Genomic DNA, 20954 nt, shown 5'->3' on the forward strand with positions numbered 1-20954 from the left:
CTGGGACAAATCCATGCACTTAGTAAATCCATTTCTGAAAGAAATACTAAAATTATTAACTATATCTTCTTTTTATTAATAACACTTTTTTCCATGAGTAAAGTCAAAGGCACTACATAGAAAAATCATGGCCAATTAAGCTTCATGATTCTACTTGTTGGGAAAAGCAAGACTGGCATTCCATAACCAATCAGCAGAGCTGGCTGCCACACCCGCCAGAAACACGTCCTTGGCAAAAAAAAAAAAAAAAAAAAAAAGCCTTGGAGAGGGGTACTTGTTTGTTTTGCTTACATTAGAGATGCAATGGTTTAGTACTCAGCCTCTGTCATTCTGTTTGAACTAAGGATTTGACTCTTAGAATTTTACTTTTATAGAAAATAGCTCACAAAAACCATATGAGTCCCACTTCCCCCAATTACATTTTTCTTTCTTTTTCAATATTTTTTCATGCATAACTGACCAGGGAATAAGTATAAAAGATTTTTTAAAAAGCCCAACGTTAAAATGAAAAAAAAAAAAGTTGAAATGTTTCAACATATCATATAGTTTGTTCTTGCCCCCACTCTTTTTTTTTCATTTCCTTGGCTTGGCCAGCATTAATTGTCTTCTTATAACTCTTTGGCTGCTTCTTGCAGTACTATGTTTGGAAAATATGGTAACTCACATCCGCTTAGACAATAGAAGTTATTTACAACAAGTTCTGAGAATGTGTTATTAGGATTTGCCAAGTCACTTGTAGAGCACAGGGTGTGCAAAGTTACTCAATGCAAAATACTCCAGGCAACCAATAAATGTTTAATAGTACACTATTACCACTCTTTCCTTGGTAGTTATACATTCCAAATTTTTGTTCAATTCTGTCAAAATGTAATTGCTATGTCCAACCTCTAAAGCTATTAAAATCTAAGTTGTGAGTTAGTGAAGATTGAGAAACAGTCTTATTACAATGAACAGGTGTCATTGGAATTATTCATCTTACACAGTTTACCAACCAAATGACTTCAGGGAAGTGGTCTTGATGGTGATCATGAGCAGGGGTGTGGTATCAAACTTTCCAGGTTTGAAAATCCAGTCTGTCACTTTTTCTTGCATGTTAAATTGCTAAGCCTAAGTCTCAGCTTCCCATCTTTAAAATGAAAAAAACAGTAATTTATGCCTCTAAGAGTTTTGGTGAGAATTAAATTAGGTCATTTGTGTGGGTTCCTGGCTGCAGGTGAGGTAAACAAGTTTTGAAGAAATAACTTTTTAATCTCATCACATGCAGTAATATTTTTTCTTAAAAAAAAAAAAAAATTTGAGTGTTAGCTACCTATAAACGAGGTTCTGAGTGAGTTGAAGTCTACCTATGGTGGTATCAGTGGTATCAGTAATGAAACAGCAACAGACTCACAGATACAAAGAACAAATTAGTGGTTACCAGTAGAGAAGGGAGGAGACGGAGGAACAAGGTGAGGTAAGGTGATTAAGAAGTACAAACTACTGGAGTTTCCATCATGGCTCAGTGGTTAATGAATCCGACTAGGAACCAGGAGGTTTCAGATTTGATCCCTGGCCTTGCTCAGTGGGTTAAGGATCCAGCGTTGCAGTGAGCTGTGGTGTAGGTCACAGATGTGGCTCGGATCCCAAGTTGCTGTGCCTGTGGTGTAGGCCAGGGGTTCCCTAGCCTGGGAACCTCCATATGCTGCTGGTGCGGCCCTAGAAAAGACAAAAAGACCAAAAAAAAAAAAAAGAAGAAGTAAAAACTACTAGGTACAAATTAAGATACAAGGATATAACATATAGAACAGAGAATATAGCCAATATCTTATGATAACATATATATAACATATCTTATAATATGCTGTATAATATAGAAAAATATTGAATTTCTATACTGTACCCCTAAAACTAAAATAATATTGTATATCAGCTAACTTCAATTAAAATAATTAAATAGAAATAAGTGGTGAACTTTATAGTATCTGAATTATATCTCAAAAAAGCTGTTAATTTTTTAAAAGAAGAAAAAAATAAATGGTATCGGTCATATTTTTTTTAGTACGTGCAGCTAATAGCATGGTATAATTTATTTCACCAAAGTAAAGCAAACCAAGAAGGGATGGAATGATATTCTACCTGAGGTAGTTGAAAGAAAAACATTTCTAGGAAGTAGGGTGTATCTCTTTTAGTTTTACCTATATTGAGTATTTTCTATAAGCACATAAAATCTAGCTAATTTGAAGAATCAGAAAGTTGAGGGTAAATTCAGTCCCTTCCTTAAGGGTTGAAGACTCTTCCACAGAAGAGAATGATCTTAGTTTCCTTGTGTAGGATAAAGAAGAGAAAAGGATGGTCCACCTTGAAGATTTCATGATTTTCCACTTGGTTTGTTTGGTTGGTAAGTGTGAACTCTGAGCCACTCTCAATAACCTCTAGGGTGGCCTTATGGATTATCTTGGAGACCTTGAGGCCTCCTCCTGCAGTTATGCCAGACAAGTTAGCCCTTGAGGGATCAAAGACTTCTGTCATTCCCAAGGCTGCCAGAATGGAAGTCAAGTCATCATGGTACCCATCGAGTCTGAGCTGGGGCAGGTGCAGCACCACAGCTGTGTCTTTCATGTTGGTTGGGTCTATCCAGTTCTTTAGTTTCTCATAAGTGATTTCTCTGGTAACCTATGGGAAAGAAAGCAAGAAGCAAAATATGAACATTTTGGAGTTCCCATTGTGGCTCAGCAGGTTAAGGACTTGACATTGTCCATGGCACATTTGGACTATGTTGTGGATGGAATCTATTGGGCCATAAGTAGACTAAACACCAGATGATGCAATCTCAAGCAAGAAAAAAAAAAAAAAAAACTACTTTGTATGCAGTGTCAATTCATCACACACCACCTTCAACTCATTCTCATTCACCATCCACAGTGGCTTACTTCACAGCTGGTGAGGATGAGGAAAGGAGGAAGGGAAGGGTGAGAAGTCTTTATCTACAGAGAAAAAGCTGAGATGACACAGAACTGGGAGAAGAATAAAAAGAAGAAGAAAAGGAGGAAAGATAGAGATTTAAAGAAAGCTACTGAGGAGTTAGACGCCTACGAATGCTGAGAGGAAGAACACACAGTCACAGTGTGGAACAGAACATCCACATGGGACTTGGAGGAAAGCACCAGAGAAACAAGCAGAAGGAAAAGGCTGAGCATTGCCTTTGCATGTCTGGTTTTGGGTGTTGGCAGAAAGGAGATGTAGTTGATTGGCGGCAGGTCCAAAAGAGGTGTCAATGTATAATATATTAAAAGTACATGTTAAATAACAATAGCAACCTGTAAAAACTGCAAGGGGAAGCTTTGAAAGCCTAAAATTAAAACAAGTAGAAACAACATATCCTGGCACATGGGTGCTTTATTTGTGGGTTCTGTTTTTTTTTTTTTTAAAGTGAACCTAGCCCTGCATTAAATAGTAGTGGAAGCAGTTATTTTAAATCCCCAAGCTTCCTGCATATGTAATTCTCAAGCACAGAGTTTTTCCTTTTGGCTGTGGCCACAAAGGCTCAGGGGTTTACCTGTCCCAGGCCAATGTCCTCTCCAGGTAGGACAATGACCATACTCAGTTGATCTTCTGTGTCAGGCATCTCAAGGACCTTCACCCGAGGCTCCTTCACAGAGCCCAGTTGAAAGTGACCCTGCAGCCGCATCATCTGAACAAGTTTGCTCTGGGACTACAAAAGTAAAAACAGTGAGACAACAAAACCAATTCCTTTCTGTTCCCCCTTAATACCTGGGGAATTTATATTTCATCCCCCAAAGTTGCCCACAATGAGTGACCAAAACAAAATCTAGCTATCTTTCCACAGAAATATCAATTACTGATCATTACTGTAATGGCTTAAAGGGGCAAAGGTGGCCTAAAATAAGTAGCTTTAATTCAAAGTGTTTACCTCTTTCAACATATTATTTTTATTGGACTGTACATTTTTGATGCCCAGAAGCAGTTAATTCACTTCAAAGAGCTGAGGAATATGCATCATAAGATCTTATCAGAAAAACCATTTCTTAAAAGTCAAATAAATCCTTTGAAGAACATAATTTAAAATCTCTCCAGCTCAAGTAAAATATGACAAATTTGGACTAATCTGCAGCATTGTGTTGCAGATTACAAAATAGCTGTAAAATAGCTAAGAATGAAACAAAGTGCTAGGTGAATTCCACATAATAAGGATATTTTAAGGAAATGTATTTATGCCCATAACCATATTTTATGTTTTTCTCTTTGAAAAGGTAGTTCAAACTGGATAAAGATGCATTTATGAATTGTGTAAGTAAACAAAATGGATTAGATTTTATTGTGAAAATAAAGATTCTTAATTATTAACTGTTTCCTCTAGAAAGTCTACTTGCTTTGGGGTACATATACCCCTTTAAAGTATCTCTCTATGAATCTATTTTCCTTAAACTGTTGTCTCCCAACTTTGCTGATTGTTATAAGAATCTACAGAGGTTACTTAAAAATATAAATATTCAAGTATTTCTTGTAAATCAGAATCTCCAGAAATGTGGTCTTAGAATTTGCATTTTTACAAAACCACTGCTGTAACAAATACATTATTTCGGAGTTCCTGTCATGGCACAGTGGTTAATGAATCCAACTAGGAACCATGAGGTTGCAGGTTTGAATGCCGGCCTTGCTCAGTGGATTAAGGATCCGGCGTTGCCATGAGCTGTGGTGTAGGTCGTAGATGCAGCTCGGATCTGGCGTTGCTGTGGCTCTGGTGTAGGCTGGGGCCACAGCTTCGATTAGACCCCTAGCCTGGGAACCTCCATATGCCATGGGAAGCGGTCCTAGAAAGGGCAAAAAGACAACAACAACAACAAAATACATTATTTCACTCTATGTTTTATGAGCTCAATGTCTGATGGCAGTATTCTTTGGAAAGATAATACCAGATAATTCCAGATGTGACTATTGCGTTGGGCTAGAGAATTATTTTTCCCCTTAAAGACATTCACTATTTCTTGTCCATGAAAAAGTATTCATGTAGTAAGTATTCTGTATATACTTATTCACAAAAAATAAACCCTCTGTATTTTTACAGTTGACTATTATAAATTTTAAATTGACCAATGATTGCAAGCATTTTTTTGATAATACATTTGATAGAGCAAATACAGTTGATGGTTTAGGGACTTGGTTGTAATATACAGATCCATTCTTTCTTTTTCAATAACATGTATTATTTTGTTTGCGGCCTGGTATGTAGGACACTTTGGGGACACTAAGAAAAGAAGGTGCAAGGGTTGAGAATAGTTGAAGGACAGCATACTTGGAAAATTTTATTTTGATTATAAATCTTGCTCACCAGCTTTGCTTTGCCCCCCGCTTCTACAAATGACTTGCATGTTCCTTGCAGAAGCATCTGCCAGAGTTATTCCCTACCACCTGACTTAATTTCCAGTTTTCAATAAATAAATTGCTCAATGATGGCTTAAGTTTAGCCCAAAGCCCTAACCTGCTTTAGATCTCTGTGTTGCACCAGTTTTTCAATTTTATAACTGTAGTGCTAAACATAACAAAATAGGTTAAAAAGACGATGAAGAATTTAAAAGAAATGTTGAATAACAACAACAAAAATGTCTTGTAAACCTAAATCTGGACTTTTTCAAGCATGTAACTAAAATAGTCACTTGGAAATGAATTTACCTACCTAAGGCTATGAATAATTTAACATATTTTAAAGCAAAATTTTTGAGGATTTACTTTAAGAAAAAAAAAGGAAATTAAGTCATGATATTACCTCATCCAACCTGAAAGGCATTGCTGTGGTTTGGTCTTTGTGAAATGCATACTTCCAGGTCCCTTTGAAGGAGATGGCATTCACCAGCACCAACTGATCAGAGGATGTGAGGCTGTTGGGTAACAAGAGGTCCTTGATTTCACCTTTGGGAAGAGATGCATAGTAAGGTCATACCTGACTGGTCATGGAATGTGAATTGGTTTCATTGATTTTGCTTTTGATTTTGACCCATCTTTGAATTTATATAAGTAATGGCCTCTAGGTATCTTCAGATAAGCCAAAAAGACTTCTGAGCAAATGTTTAAAGTATTCATAATTCTTTAATAAATAAAAAATGTGTGATGCAGAGGAAAACAAAGTAAATATATAACCTATCTGCCTACTTCATGGTGGGGAAAGTTAACCAGCCTGATTAATTTATATAACATTAAGTTACCCGCTTGAGAGTTGGTTTGCAGATACCAACACATTGACTTTGACATTCCTCATGGTACCATCCTATGCTGAAAACAATGAGTATCTGATTCAGTGGGTTTGCAGATCACCACTGTTATTTGGCAATGATTTTCTACTGCAATTAAGCAGAAAAGATAACTCAGAAAGTTGCAGAAGAAAGACTTTCTACCTTTTGTGCCTCTTTACTTCTCAAGAACAAAATTGATAAGATGATGTAATGAGCTTTCACTTTACGAAGTGAAAAAAATCTTTAGCTCTTCAATACCTGATACTAGAACAACCAGTTATCCATATGAAAAAAAGAAAGAACCTTCCCCCTTATTTCATATCCTACATAAAAGTCACTTTGAAGTGGGTTGTAAACCTAAATATATACACTATAGCAACAAATCTACTGAAGAAAAACAGAATAGAATATCTTTGTAATGTGAGTAAGCAAAACTTTCTTAGAGGATATACAGAAAGCACAAACCTCTGATAAATAGGATTTCATTAAAACTAGAAACTTCTGCTCATACAAAATACAGTTAAGAAAATAAATACACAAGACACAGACTGGGAGAAAATATTAGTAACATGGGTATCTAATAAAATATTTGCATCTGGAACTCAATAAAAAAAAGTAAAAAAAAACAGTTAAAAAATGGCCTAGCAATTAAGGATCCGTCATTGTCACTGCTGTGACTCGGTTTGATCCCAGCCAGGGAACTTCCATATGCCACAGGTGGGGCCAAAAAATGGGGAAATAACTTGAACAGAGACTTCATAAAGAAAGATATATTAAAGGCCAAGAGACATATAAAGAGATGCTCAATGTTTTTAGTCACCAGAGAAATGCAAATTAAGACCACAATGAAATACTACTACAGACCTACTAAAAAAGTTACATGAAACATTTTACAACATCAAAACTTTGAGAGGATTTGGAGTTATTGGAATTTTCATACAATGTTAGTAAGAATGTAAAATGGTTCAGCCACTTTGGAAATCTATGTGGCAGTTTCTTAAAAAGCTAAACATCTATCTAGCCTTAGACCTAGCATTAACACTAAGTATTTATCCAAGAGAAATTGAGATGTGTATGCAAAAAAACCTTTAACAAAAATGTTCATAGCAACCTTATTCATAATAGCTCAAAACTAGATGTCCATCAAGAAGAGAATGGATAAACAAACTGGTATGTTCATACGGTGGAATATTTCTCAGCCATAAAAATGAATGACCACTGATATATCCAAATACATGAACCATCCCCAAAATAAGATACTGAGTGGAAAAAAAAATAGGGCACAAAATAGTATACACCATAATGTTCCATCTGTTTGGGATTTTAAGATCGGTAAAACTGACCTCTGATGATAGAATCAAATCAGTGGTTGCTTAAGAACAGGTGTGGAGGAACCTCTCAGGGTAACAGAAAGCCTCTGTGCCCTGATATTCATTTGTCAAAACTATCTGGGTTCACGTTTTAAGATCTGAGCCTTTCACTGAATGTAAATATGGCTAAAAGAAAAAGGAGACAATGGAGAAAAAGACGACTTTCACCTCTTACCTTTTGTTTTATTTTCAATCCATGCATTAATCTGTGTTCTGGCTTCTTCTAAATTATTTTTGAAATCCACATTTTCAGGTTTTAGTTTATATAGTTGTTCAATACAGTCTAAGTATTTCTATAAAATGAGCATAGAAAAAGAGACATAGCAAATAAATTGTGACTTTAATACATTTAAACCATATATGGTAGGAATTATACATAGAGGCAGATCTGTGTAAAATACCATTATGCAGACCTAGGCCTAATTAGTAAAGATATATACATTTGTCATGTTTTCAAAGATAAAATTAAGTAAAATGAACAAATTACTGCAAGATGTTATTTCAAGATGTTATGAAAGGGACATTTCTCTTTCTTTTCAGCCTCTGAGGTTGTACCTTATACCCATAACTGTATAATTAGGATACTGCACCTTAGCATAATTAGAGTCCTCAACTTGGGGTCCAAAATATTAATTCCTTTTTATTATTGATGTAAAAACTTTGTCAGTGTGGCTTTTAATCATAAACTATCTTAAATTTATGTTCTTTATGCTTCTGCTGGGCCACCCTCTGAAATGTAATTGAACATGCTACAAACTGGCATTTGAAAATTAAAATCCTAAACCCTTTTATAGTTTTCTTTTTTTCTGTTTTTTTTTTTTTTTTTTTTTATGGCCACACATGTGGCATATGAAAGTTCCCAGTCCAGGGATTAAATCCGAGCCACAGCTGCCACCTACACCTCAGCCATAGCAATGATGCTTTAACCCACTGAGTCAGGTAGGAGATCAAACCCACACTTCCCCAGCTACCCAAGTCACTGCAGTAGGATTCTTTTTTTTTTTTTTTGTCTTTTGTCGTTGTTGTTGTTGTTGCTATTTCTTGGGCCGCTCCCGCGGCATATGGAGGTTCCCAGGCTAGGGGTTGAATCAGAGCTGTAGCCACCGGCCTACGCCAGAGCCACAGCAACGCGGGATCCAAGCCGCGTCTGCAACCTACACCACAGCTCACGGCAACGCCGGATCGTTAACCCACTGAGCAAGGTCAGGGACCGAACCCGCAAGCTCATGGTTCCTAGTCGGATTCGTTAACCACTGCGCCACGACGGGAACTCCTGCAGTAGGATTCTTAACCCACTCCACCATGGTGGGAACTCTGCTTTTATATTTTTCTATATGAAATAAAATGCATATATAAAATTAATTTATATTCCATATATAGCATCTATCTATCCAAAAATATATGTATGTACACACACACACACACACACACACACACACACACACACACTGGGTCCCAGTGTAGATTAAAGATATATAATATCTTTTCTAATTTCCTACCATTTTGATAGAGCCTGCAATGCTAGAGTAAATTAAATGAAAGCAGAAAGTAAAGACTTTTATCTTACTTATGTTAAATAAGAAATTTTAACTCACTGGAAGGAATGGACGGGTTTCTTCTGCATACATTCCACTTGCCATGTGGATTTGACTGTGGCTGGTCTTGGTGATTTCAGAGAGGAGTGCTGGAATGTGTGAATGGACCCCTATATCTTCTTCACACTAAAGGTGGAGTTAGAAAATACTTGAAAACAAGGGCCATGCTGTCACATACTTAAGTATCAACTGAGGTTAAAAAAAAGCTCTTGGTTTTTCATTAGGACATATTATTTCAGAAAAAAAAAATAGCATTAAAGACTACTTCTGCTATTAGAACATATCGAAATCTTTGCCTTTCACCAAACTGAGTGGTCTGACAACCATGTATCAAGATCACTCACAGGTGTGAGAGGCACCTCAGTAAGGTCCACACCTTGGTCAAAACTTGCCCTGTCTCCTCCACAAGATGGCCCAGAGCATACCTGTCAATAGTGACATATTCATTTTAATAGAGTTTGTATCAGGAAAAATGTGTCACTATATTTTGTAATAAATAAGGATTCTGGGCAATAAAGTTTGGTCCCCACCATAGATAATAGTGAGAAAGTCACATCTAAAAAGCTACAGAAGGCATACATTACAAATTTTCCCTAGAAATTAGCAATATGGGAAAACACAACACTAAAACTCAAAGATAAGCTGTCTTTAGCGAGTTTTCAAAGAATGATATATTTATATCTGTTGAGTACTCACGCCAGTCTAGGCACTGTTTGAAGCACTTCTACTTTCTGGGTAGATTCGGGAGTTCCATCATGAGAACTCTTGGAAAATAATCTCCCTTCTACTCTTTCTTAAAGGCTAATTTTCTCTACCTCAAATGTTTGACAGATCCCATTTTGTCATGTCTTATTTCAAAATCTCAACATGATTATTTTAAAAAACATAACTAGGAGTTCGACTGTCTGTCTCTACATTCTAGGCTCAAACATGTCTGGATTATAAAAACCCTGTTTTATTGCCTTAAGCCTTTAGTCCTCAAGGACTAAAGAGAAACTGCCTTAAGAGAAGCGAAAAGGAAAGTAGGAATTATATCTACCCTTGTGTTTGAAGAATTTGAGGTTCTTGTTAATTCATTCAAGTGCAGCACCTACAATGAGAAATGAAGAACCATTTTCAAAGGCTATGCAAATACTACTCCAAAAGACCAGGTAGTAATGGAGCAAATCACTTCCTTGCTACAAATGCTAAGTTTCCATTTTTATGAACTTTCTATGATTCACTCCCACTTTTCTCTTATCTGTTTACTAGTTTTGCTCATTTTTTTTTCTTTTTTGGCTGAGCCCTTGACATGTGGAAGTTCCCAGGCCAAGGATCAAACCAGCACTATAGCAGCAACCTGAGCTTCGGCAGTGACAATGCCAGATCCTTAACCTCCTGAGCCAAAAGGGAACTCCAATTTCCCCTGCCCATCATCTTTTTAAAAAGATGTTATATCAAAGAGGATAGATGAATTTGAAAAACAAAATCTTTCATGAGCCCTTAGGTAGAAGTCTAAGTGTTAGGGATGAGGTGTAGGCACTTACTCTATTTATCTTTATAATCTTTGTGATAAAATGCAAGCTGAAGGTTGAAAAGAGTTATAAAATCAACTCAGGCTTGTTTATTTGTACTGTCACTTAATTTGCTCATCCCTACCTTTCCAGTTATGAAACATAGTAGGAACCTAATAAACATTTGAATGAAGAATGACTGGTTGTATAAATAAAGGAATGAATCTTAATTTATTTACAACAATTAATAGCACTGGTTACTCCTGAACAGACAAGGACAATGATTGAATTCATATAATAGGTAACTATTTTAAAATAATTTTCATAAACATTATCTGATTTGACACAGTATCCTTTTGAGATTTCAGTAGCTTGTAGCATTTTCTTCTCTAAGAGTTAATGTTTGCTATAGTCCTATTGATTTGAGTAAAGTATAAAATACTGCAACTCTCTTCAAATATTTAAAGGGTGAGTACATTTCACATGTTTTGTGTGACTCCCTAGAGTAAAAATGGGATAAGAGGCAGTGGATTTGGGACAGATATTATAACTTTCTTAAAATAGAAGAGGACATAATTTGTGTGTGTCTGCCAGAAACAGGAAAATGATAAAGGAGCAATAGTTATGGAGAGGCAGCTTTTAGCTCCAGGCTAGGGAGAACTTTCTAAAATGTTTTGTTAAATTGCTACTAATTGATTTGTTAAAAAGCTACTTGACACTATTAAGTTCTGCCTTATCAGAGGGCTCTGAACAGCCTCTGCTGGGTCCCAATGTAGATTATTGCATAGAGTAGAAAGTGGGAATTTTATGACTTCTTTCAGTTCTGAGACTCCTGATAGTCTCCTGTATCACAGGAGTATTGTTCCATAATCCAGGGACATTGCATGCATGGTGCCCCTGATGTTGCTTCAGTGGTTGTCCTATTCACCACCATCAGCAGCAGCACCATCATTGTCATCATCAGCACCACCACAATCATCATCAAAAGAAAGCATGATAAGAGTTCCCATTGTGGCTCAGAGGAAATGAATCTGACTAGTGTCCAGGAGGACGTAGATTCAGTCCGTGGCCTCGTTCAGTGGGTTAAGGATCTGGTGTTGCCACAAGCTGCAGTGTAGGTCCCTGATACGGCTCTTGCGTTGCTGTGGTACAGGCTGGCAGCTGCAGCTCCAACTCAACTCCTAGCCTGGGAACTTCCATATGCCACATGTGCAGCCCTAAAAAGACATAAAAAAGAAAAAAGAAAGTATGATGGTTGAACCTGGAATTCTGAGCATTTTTCTCAGTCGTTGAATGTGGTAAAAGAATAATTAACAGGATGAAAACTTGAGGAATTTTTCTCCATTTTATAGGGAAATCAGTAAAGAAAAATTGAAATATCTGCTTCTAACTCAGAAAAGACAAAGAATTATTCCCACTCCAGACTTTCCATCTGCCTGACTTGTGCCCTCAGCACAGTGACCATATCATCCCTCTGATTGCAAAACCTGATGCACGCACAAGGGTAGATGGAGCCACAGCCAGCAGGCTCCCACTTTGAAAGGAGGGGGAAAAGGGGGAGTGACTCTACACATACTCATCCCAAGATGACTCGTAAAGATTCCCACAGCATCCTCCTTCTCAACCAGTTCTCCCTCTCCACAAACACATATTTATCGTGCACCTATTATGGGTGAGACACTTGGGACCTATCCTCCCAATGCACGGAAATAGAACAGAATTGACCTTGAGAGTGTTTACATTTAATTTTTCTTGAGTTTAAATGTATTATTAAATTCAGACTTTTGACTCCAGCTTTCCAAATTCAGTTCCAATATAAATCCTGACTGCGGAGAAGCTTTGTTCCACTAGTTAATCATTCCCTCTATAATAAGCAGAGAGGTGATTAAGGCATGTTGAAAGATGCCTACTAAGAAATAGTTTTTCCAGTCACCCAAAATTATTGGTTGTTAAAGTACTAGTGATCTCCTTGGAAATGTAATTGCATAGACTGTAAATCCTTGCAAACTATTCTTTCTGTGACCCACAGCAGGAAGGCCCTGAGGACCTAAGGATACATAATGGGTGGGGGTGAGGTGGAGGTGGGAAATCCCAGCTTTCCCAGGGGCCAAGTTGGCCTCATTGACTGCCTCTCCCTGTTCAGCCTCTGCTGTGCCCACACATTGCTTGCCCCTTAGAACAGAACTGTGGGAAGTCTTACCTTTTGCACCCTTTGCGAAAGAATCAACTTGATAGGTAACCTTAAGTGAAGGTGGACAGTCTCTTGTGCTGACAGAGTTGGGCATCTATAAAATCTCCATAACAAGCCAGTGTTTGGAATTATCACTTGACTGTCTTCTAGACATCACTGAAAGTGTGTTTGTGACATACCTTTTCCATCTGGGATGCACTCTCGCCTCTGGCCCCAAAAAGAACCACAGCCAGGGCAGACAGGAGACCCAAGGGAGAAAAGAAGATATTCTCAATCGTGTGGTCATAGCTTATCTCTTTAAACACATCGAGGCAGAACTCTGCATTTGCTGCACCGAGTGAGCCCATTCCTTTGCTCAGGTCTGGAAAACAAAAGCAAATGTCAACAACCAGAAATGTAGGTCACAACACCACTATTTCAGTCTATTTCAAGTTGGAGTAAGAATTATTTCCAAATTTGTGAATGATAGATCATCAAAGAGTGACTTTATGGAAACCAAAAGAACACAGATTTTTGAGCCCAATGCATTTCCAAGTCTGTCACATTCCCTGGGCAAGTTACTTAAGTTCTCCTAGTTTCTGAGTTTCTATTTTCTCCTCTGCAAAAGAGGTTAAATAATAGCTTCCTTATAGAACTAGTATGAAGAGTAAATCACATAATGTTTGTACAGTGCCTGGGACTCTGCATAAAATAGGTGGTCAACTATGGTAGTGAATATTGTTGCTAGTGTTGTTATTGTTACCTTATGTTAGTCCACTTCATTAGAGTAATGACCAAGAAGACAAGCTTATAACATTGATCCCAATGGACATGACCTCACTGAGTCTTTCAGAAGAACACAAAAGGGACTGACTGAGTGAGAGAGTAAAGACATACCATCTACTGTTTTCACCACTAAGAAAATATCTCAAAGTGCACACCTCCCCTCAGTGGGTTGGTGGTACCATCAACAAATGTAATGGAGAGTATCATATATATATAGAAAGTATATGTGTGTGTGTGTGCATACACACACACACACACACACACACATATATATATATACACATATGAATGTAACCAATCATGTTGGAGTACTACAGAATTATTACCCCACTTTCTTCTATGAAACCACCCTCAACTATTTATTGAGAAAGACAGAGCTCCCTGTTCTAGGAGCAGAGCTCAACTTGGCTGAGTGCCTTTACATGGCTGTTCACAACCACACCAGGGCTCAGCGACTCTGAGCCTGTCCACAGAGCCAACTCAAAGCCCCAGTAAGAGGGGTGTTCCAGGAAGGACAGTCTTTCATCCCTGCCTTCCTTCCTGCATTCACTAAAGCCCCCCATGCTCAGGCACTGTCTGAAAGAATGAAGTTCGAGGATAATGGGAAAGCTTAGCATTTCAGCTTCTACCTGATGCTTGATAGAATTAGGTAATAGGGCCCCATGGAATGTCGAATCTTCTCTCTTCTATGCAGTTCTCCTCACTGTTGGGGGTCTATTTTTGGAGAACCACCTTAGAGTGTGTGGCCTTTTGGGATTAGTCTGGGGCTAGGGGTTGGGAAGGCCCTAGGGGGCAACATTTAAGGAAGCACTCTAATGTGTTGACCCTGTGCTTATGTGACCCTGACCCTGACCTCCTTAAGAACCAGCCACCCATGGTGTAAACCAACTATTTATACATCAGTAAAAATAAACCAATAAATACGTAAACCAACTATACTTCAGCAACAAATAATTAGAATAGAATAGAATAACATAAGAGAATGAGCCACCCTTTGAGCACACTTTAAGGAGGCACTTGGGCTCAGTCATACAGGCACAGAGACAGCACAAGAAAAATGCCTCCTTAAATTGTGCTTGCTTAGGAGCCTTGCTTGCCTCACCCTATTCCTGGTGTGGCTCAGCACACCTGGTCAGGGTTTGGGATGCAGGAGGCTGCAAGTCTGTACTTTTGGTGGCTGTATAAGACTGTTATCTTATATTGTGCCACAGATATCTTACAGAGCTTTGATTAAGAGATTGGAATTAGAGTGAAATTCTCCCCTGTCTGCCATTGACACAAACAGTGTATCTCAGTCTTAGGGAAGTCAAAACATCTTAGGAAAAATGCTTGTTCATCCTGCATGTTTTAAAAGGGGAAAGAGACTCATTGTGGTAAGTTTCCTCAGAGAGCACAAGAAATGGAAAATTTGTAGTTGCTTGGCTTAGATGAAAATATAAATAGAAAAGTCATAATTATTTCTTCTGACGGATTTAAGTTATAAAATGTCTCGCCAATATCTAGAGGCCCATCAGCAACTTTTCTCAGCCTAAGGGTGTGGTTCCAATAAAACAGCCTTAAGAATTCCTACACAGAGAAGAGTAAGTTTAAATACATTGCTTGGGCTGTACGGCTGACATTTTATAGGGACCAGAAATGTTACCACTTGTTCAAAAAGTCACCGCTCTCTTCACATAAACATGGATGTAAAAGCCTCTAAGATACCAGTGTATTTCTGTTGCCTCATTGTCATATAACTTGGAATGGAGGTGGAGAGTGAGAAAAATAGGGGTCAGGTAGGATTCAAATTCACAAAAAATAGAAATAGATGTTCAGACTAGGACCCGTTTCTCAGAGTTTGTGAGACACTTGACCCATTGTTTCCCCCCGACCCCCACTCAACTGTTTGGGAATCCTGCTTCCTGATAACTCACATGGTCAACCTACAATCAAAAAAATCATTTGCTTTGCTGAAGAGACAATTAGTTGAAATGGTCAATCATGGGTCCTTATGACAAAGAGCTTTTAAATCAGGCAAGGGTGATTTCTAACATGAACTCTGCCTTTTGCTCTACATGTGAGGATTTCTCCAAAACTGCATTTATAAAATAGGGAGAGTAGCAGATACCTGACAAGTTTGTTTTGAGTGTTAAATGTAATAATGAATATAAAACCTCTAAATAGAGAAGTTACTCAATACTTCCTCTTCCCTTCTTGGATTACAGATTGAACTCAAAGAAGAATTATAGATTTGAGAAGGAAACTGTTGGGTCCCCAAATTAATTCTACAAATGGGGAAATTAAAGTGAGCTTAGTGGGGTCACATGACTTGCTCAAGTCCATACAGTTAGAAAACATCCAATTCAGAATGAACATCCAGGGTTCCTGTCCTGCCTCTTTCCCTCTAATTTACCAGATACAGACACAGCCTAGAAAAAAAAAGAGGAGCTAAATGTTGGTAGCACATACCACACTTACAAACAAATTTCTCATTCAGCTTCAGTTCAGTCATCATTAAATTCCTGACCTTAACCTAAGAATAAAGATTAGAGATAGAAATGATTTTCAAAAGAAAGAAGGAAAGAAAGAAAGGAAAATGGCTTTCTACAATATTGCAAACCGTGACATTAAAAAGCTCACTTAGGGAGTTTCCTTCGTTGCTCAGCAGTTAACACACCCGACTAGGATCCATGAGGTTGCGGGTTCAATCCCTGGCCTCAATCAGTGGATTAAGATCCAGTGTTGCTGTGAGTTGTGGTATAGGTCACAGATGAGGCTTGGATCCTGCATTGCTATGGCTGTGGTGTAGGCCAGTGGCTGCAGCTCCAATTCGACCTCTAGCCTGGGAACTTCCATGTGCCACAGGAGCAGCCCTAAAAAGAAAAAGGAAAAAAAAAAAAAGAAAAGAAAAAAAAAGGCTCACTCAGTGGGTGTGATTAACTGAAAAGAGAACCGCACTGCCTTGTTTTAAGTCTGCCTCTCACCAACGTCCCACAAACCATAGCACCTCTCATTGCCCTTTGCCTTTAATTACAACTAAAGTTATAAGTGGGGAGTCATCACTAACTACAAGGATCATGGCAACGAAAATACAATTTAGTGTTTGCATTTTTACCTTGTCTTCAGGTTGGTTAAAGTTCTGCTTGGTAAGCCCAGAGCTATGTCTGCAACGAACAGACACACACAGCACTCAGCACCCGCAATGTGCTCCTCCCGTTTCTCAGAATTTGGTTGCACAAGTCATTTTTCCTTGCATTGTGACCTAAAGTATTTATACAAAGGGGTAGAGAGTGAGCCAGCTGACGTATGCATTGTAAAATATACTGCTCTCCTGGGTCAACACAGTGACCCAAGAGATGTAGGAAAAAAACAATGACACATTTAATGGCATAGATTTTATATAATAAATTGAGTGGTATTTAAAAATTAGCTGTAATGCATATGTCTACCTTGCACACACTGTCTGCCTGTGACAAAAAGTGCTGATGTTTAAAAGCCAGAGAGGAGGCATTTGTCTTGGGAATGGATAGCATGTTTCTTTTCTTGACTCCTAAAATGAGACATAGTAAATGAAATGCTATTCTTTCTGACATAGAGGTGGGCAGGAATGGAGTAATCCTTTTTTTTTTTTTTTTTTGTCTTTTTGCCTTTTCTAGGGCCGCTCCAGCGCTCCAGCGGCATATGGAGGTTCCCAGGCTAGGGGTCGAATCAGAGCTGTAGCTGCCGCCCTTCGCCAGAGCCACAGCAACACCAGATCCAAGCCGTGTCTGCAACCTATACCACAGCTCACGGCAATGCCAGATCCTTAACCCACTGAGCAAGGCGAGGGACCAAACCCACAACCTCATGTTTCCTAGTCGGATTCGTTAACCACTGCGCCATGACGGGAACTCCTGGAGTAATCCTTACTGGAGTAAGGGTTTCAAACTTATCTCATGACAAATGTAGGCAGGATTCCCATGAGAAGCAAGTTATAGCTCAGCTGTAGTACCAACTCAGAAAGAGACCAATATGTATCTCAGAATGTCAGAGATGAAGAGCATCTCTTCAGAGATTTTCAGCCCCATAGAAATCATTTTATATTGTGGCCCAAAATACATGTTCAAAACTAGAGTTTCACCAGCAAAAAATTTTAAATAGAACTGCCATTTAAACTAGCAATTTCACTTCTGGGTATTTATGCTAATTTGAAAAGATATATGTGCACCAGTGTTCATTGCAGCATAATTTGCAATTAACCAAGATATGGAAGCAACTGAAGTGTCCATGGATAAATGAATGGATAAAGAAGATGTGGTATATATATATACAATGTACTATTCCTTAGCCATGAAGAGTGAAGTCTTGCTATTTGCAACAACATGGATGTTCCACAGAGTATTGTTAAGTCAAATGGCAGTGAAAGACTTATACTGTGATCTCAGTTACAGGAGAAATCTAAAAAACAAAACAAACAAACCACAAAACAAAATGAAAATAGACTCTTAGATATAGAAAACAACAATGCCCTAAATTATTTTCTCTAAAAATAAATACATGTATTTTTCTTTTTGTAATACAGAATCCCTCCAACAAATTATTAGCTAACTCTAATGGGTGCAATTAAACTGAAATCCAGGCACTTGTACTAGCTCCTTTTTATCAAATTACACATATTTATACATACTGAGAGATAAAAGCATTAATCTTTAAAAACAGTGTCCAGGAGTTCCTGTTGTGGCACGTGGAAGTGAATCAGACTAGTATCCATGAGGATGCAGATTCGATTCCTTGCCTCACCCAGTGGGTCAGGGCATCCAGTGTTGCCTTGAGCTGTGGTGTAGGTCATAGATGCGGCTTGGATCTGGTGTTGCTGTGACTGTGGCATAGGACAACAGTAGCTCCGATTCAACCCCTAGCCTGGGAACTTCCATATGCCATGGGTACAGCTCTAAAAGCAAAAAAAAAAAAAAAAAAAATTGTGTCCAAACTGCAAATACATGCAAAGGAAGAAGAGGCTAATTAATTGAAGAAAAAAAATTTAAGGCAATAAGAAAAGGAGGGGAGGGGAGCCAGAATTTAGATCCTTTGTATTTCCATTAAATGACTCCTGATTTGTAGAGGCAACATAAAAACAGACACCAAATATTTGATTGCAATAGGAAACAAATGCAATAGTTTTCCTTTTATAACTTTACAGTGAATTTTATTACATTATTTTACACACAGGAATAAAAATTTTGCACTATGGTCTTCACACAACAAAATTGGCAAATGCCCACCTTACTGGACAATTAGGCGGTATTTGTCTTTACCGCAATGAGTATGAAAAGGAAATGGCACACAGACCATAGAAAAATGCGCTATGGTCAAAAGGGGAAGAGGAGAAATGAAACAATTTGATTACAGATAACATAGGTAAGAGACATTCTGGATTCATGGACTATACTCTCAAGGAAAACTTGCCCATTCAGAAAGCCAACTCGCCTTCCTGAAACCCTGCAACTAACAATCCTACCTTCTGGGTAAAGGGATACAAGAGAAATGATTTTATTTGTTGAGCAGTTGACTTGTATGGGGATACTTGAGCAAGGGAAAAAGGGCATTCTTTGTCATGCTCTGGAAAGAAATAGACTTCTACATGACACGAAATCTCTTGAATCTCAAAGAAACATACTTTGAATCAGATTTCCACCAATTTAGAGAAACTTCCCTTCTCTCATATACAATCCTGCAGAGAATTTGGATTCAAAGAGGAAAAGGGGAAAAAGAGGGGTTCGCAATTAAAAAGGAAAAAAATCATCTCTGTAGAAACTGTGATTCACCTATATAGACGCTATACCCCCAGGGACCCAAAGAACAGATACTTTCGAAAATAAACAGTTAATAATCACTTGTTGGCTGTTCCCAGAACAAGGGATTATTTGCAAAGAAATGACTTGTTCAGTGACTTCTGTGCTATTACCTATAAACACCCTGTTAATAAAAGAACAATGTCTGTTTTTCCTTGCCTATAAAGGCTCTGATTAATAGCTAGGAGTGAAGGTGTGTGTCCCTGCTTGTTGTTCTAGCTATTTAAAGGAACAGATCATCATATGTGGTCACCCCTGGAGCTCTAATTCCACAGAACTCACACCCATCTAGTGGTCCATGACTCTTGCATTTGCTTTGTGCTACAGTAAATGACTCCCATCCAGAATGCCCTGATTTAGGTGTATATAGCAAGGATTTTTTCTTAATGATCTTATGTTTATTAGGTTCTCAATAAACTTTCATTTCCATTTCTTTGCTAAAACTGTTCTTTTTAAAAATTGAAGTATAGTTGATTTACATTGTTTCAGGTGTATAGCAAAGTAATTCAATTATGCATATATATTTATATATATTCTTTTTCAGATTACTTTCTATTATAAGATATTGTATATAGGTCTCTGAGAAATACAATAGGTCCTTGTTGTTTATTTTATATGTAAGTAGTACATATCTGTTAATCCCAAATTCCTAATCTATCCCTCTTCCACCTTTCCCCTTTGGTATATAAAATTTATCTCTTTGCTAATTATTAGAGAAATGAAATCAAAACTACAATGAGATATCACCTCACACCAGTAGGAATGATCATCACCAAAAGTCTACAAATAATAAATGCTGGAGAGGATGTGGAGAAAAGGGAGCGCTCCTACTCTGTTGGTGGGAGTGTAAATTGGTGTAGTCACCATGGAGAACACTATCGAGTTTTCTTAAAAACTAAAAATAGATCTACCAAATAACCCAAAAATCCCACTCCTGAGCATATATCTGGAAAAGATAAAAACTCTAATTTGAAAAGATATATGCACCCCAGTGTTCATAGCAGCACTATTTACAGTAGCCAAAACAAGGAAGCAGTGTAAATGTCCATCAACTGATGAATGGATAAAGAAGATGTGGTCTATATATATACAATAGAATATTACTCAGGCATTAAAGAGAATGAAATAATGCTATTTGCAACAACACAAATGGACCTAGAGATTATCATACTAAGTGAAGTAAGCCAGACAGAGACAAATATCATATGATATCACTTATATGTAGAATCAAAAATGATACAAATGATCTTATTTATGAGCAGAAATAGACTCACAGAAATAGAAGTGGGTTTGTTAACCCATGGATCTATGGCTACGCTTCAAGAGGCCTTTGAACTTCTACAATTTATATACATAAATTCTTGTATATATGCATGTTTCAATGCTTTTAAATCTGATTCTCAAAGCAAGTATTTACTTCAAAAAGTAAATGATCATTTCAGTAAAAGCTTCTAGTAGCCTTACATGGATGCCCCTGCAATTCAACACTTCCTTTTCTTCTGG

The 20954-nt window shown here is 37.8% G+C and overlaps 1 protein-coding gene across 1 annotated transcript; it reads right to left on the reverse strand.

Annotated features, from left to right (window-relative positions):
• Window positions 1-2038: 2038 nt before the first annotated feature.
• LOC125121213 (ovalbumin-like) lies at window positions 2039-16875 on the reverse strand. The gene is made up of 8 exons (XM_047769478.1): window positions 16736-16875; window positions 13056-13237; window positions 10232-10282; window positions 9193-9318; window positions 7773-7890; window positions 5765-5907; window positions 3536-3691; window positions 2039-2652 (listed from the first exon to the last, which is right to left on the reverse strand). The coding sequence occupies exons 2-8, from the start codon at window positions 13221-13223 to the stop codon at window positions 2257-2259; spliced, it is 1158 nt and encodes a 385-aa protein (XP_047625434.1). The 5' UTR covers window positions 13224-13237; window positions 16736-16875; the 3' UTR covers window positions 2039-2256.
• Window positions 16876-20954: the final 4079 nt, after the last annotated feature.

Source organism: Phacochoerus africanus, chromosome 2 (genome assembly GCF_016906955.1).
Source record: "Phacochoerus africanus isolate WHEZ1 chromosome 2, ROS_Pafr_v1, whole genome shotgun sequence".
NCBI classification, from domain to species: domain Eukaryota; kingdom Metazoa; phylum Chordata; class Mammalia; order Artiodactyla; family Suidae; genus Phacochoerus; species Phacochoerus africanus.

Bases quoted from the DNA above. Each gene is read 5' to 3' on its own strand.
- LOC125121213 (XM_047769478.1), bottom strand. From the start codon at position 13,223: ATGGGCTCACTCGGTGCAGCAAATGCAGAGTTCTGCCTCGATGTGTTT. The intron at 9,319-10,231 runs GTAGATATAATT...CTCCACCTTTAG, and splicing joins CAAATTCTTCAAACACAAGG to TGTGAAGAAGATATAGGGGT. The intron at 7,891-9,192 runs GTGAGTTAAAAT...CTCATTTTATAG, and splicing joins AAACCCGTCCATTCCTTCCA to AAATACTTAGACTGTATTGA.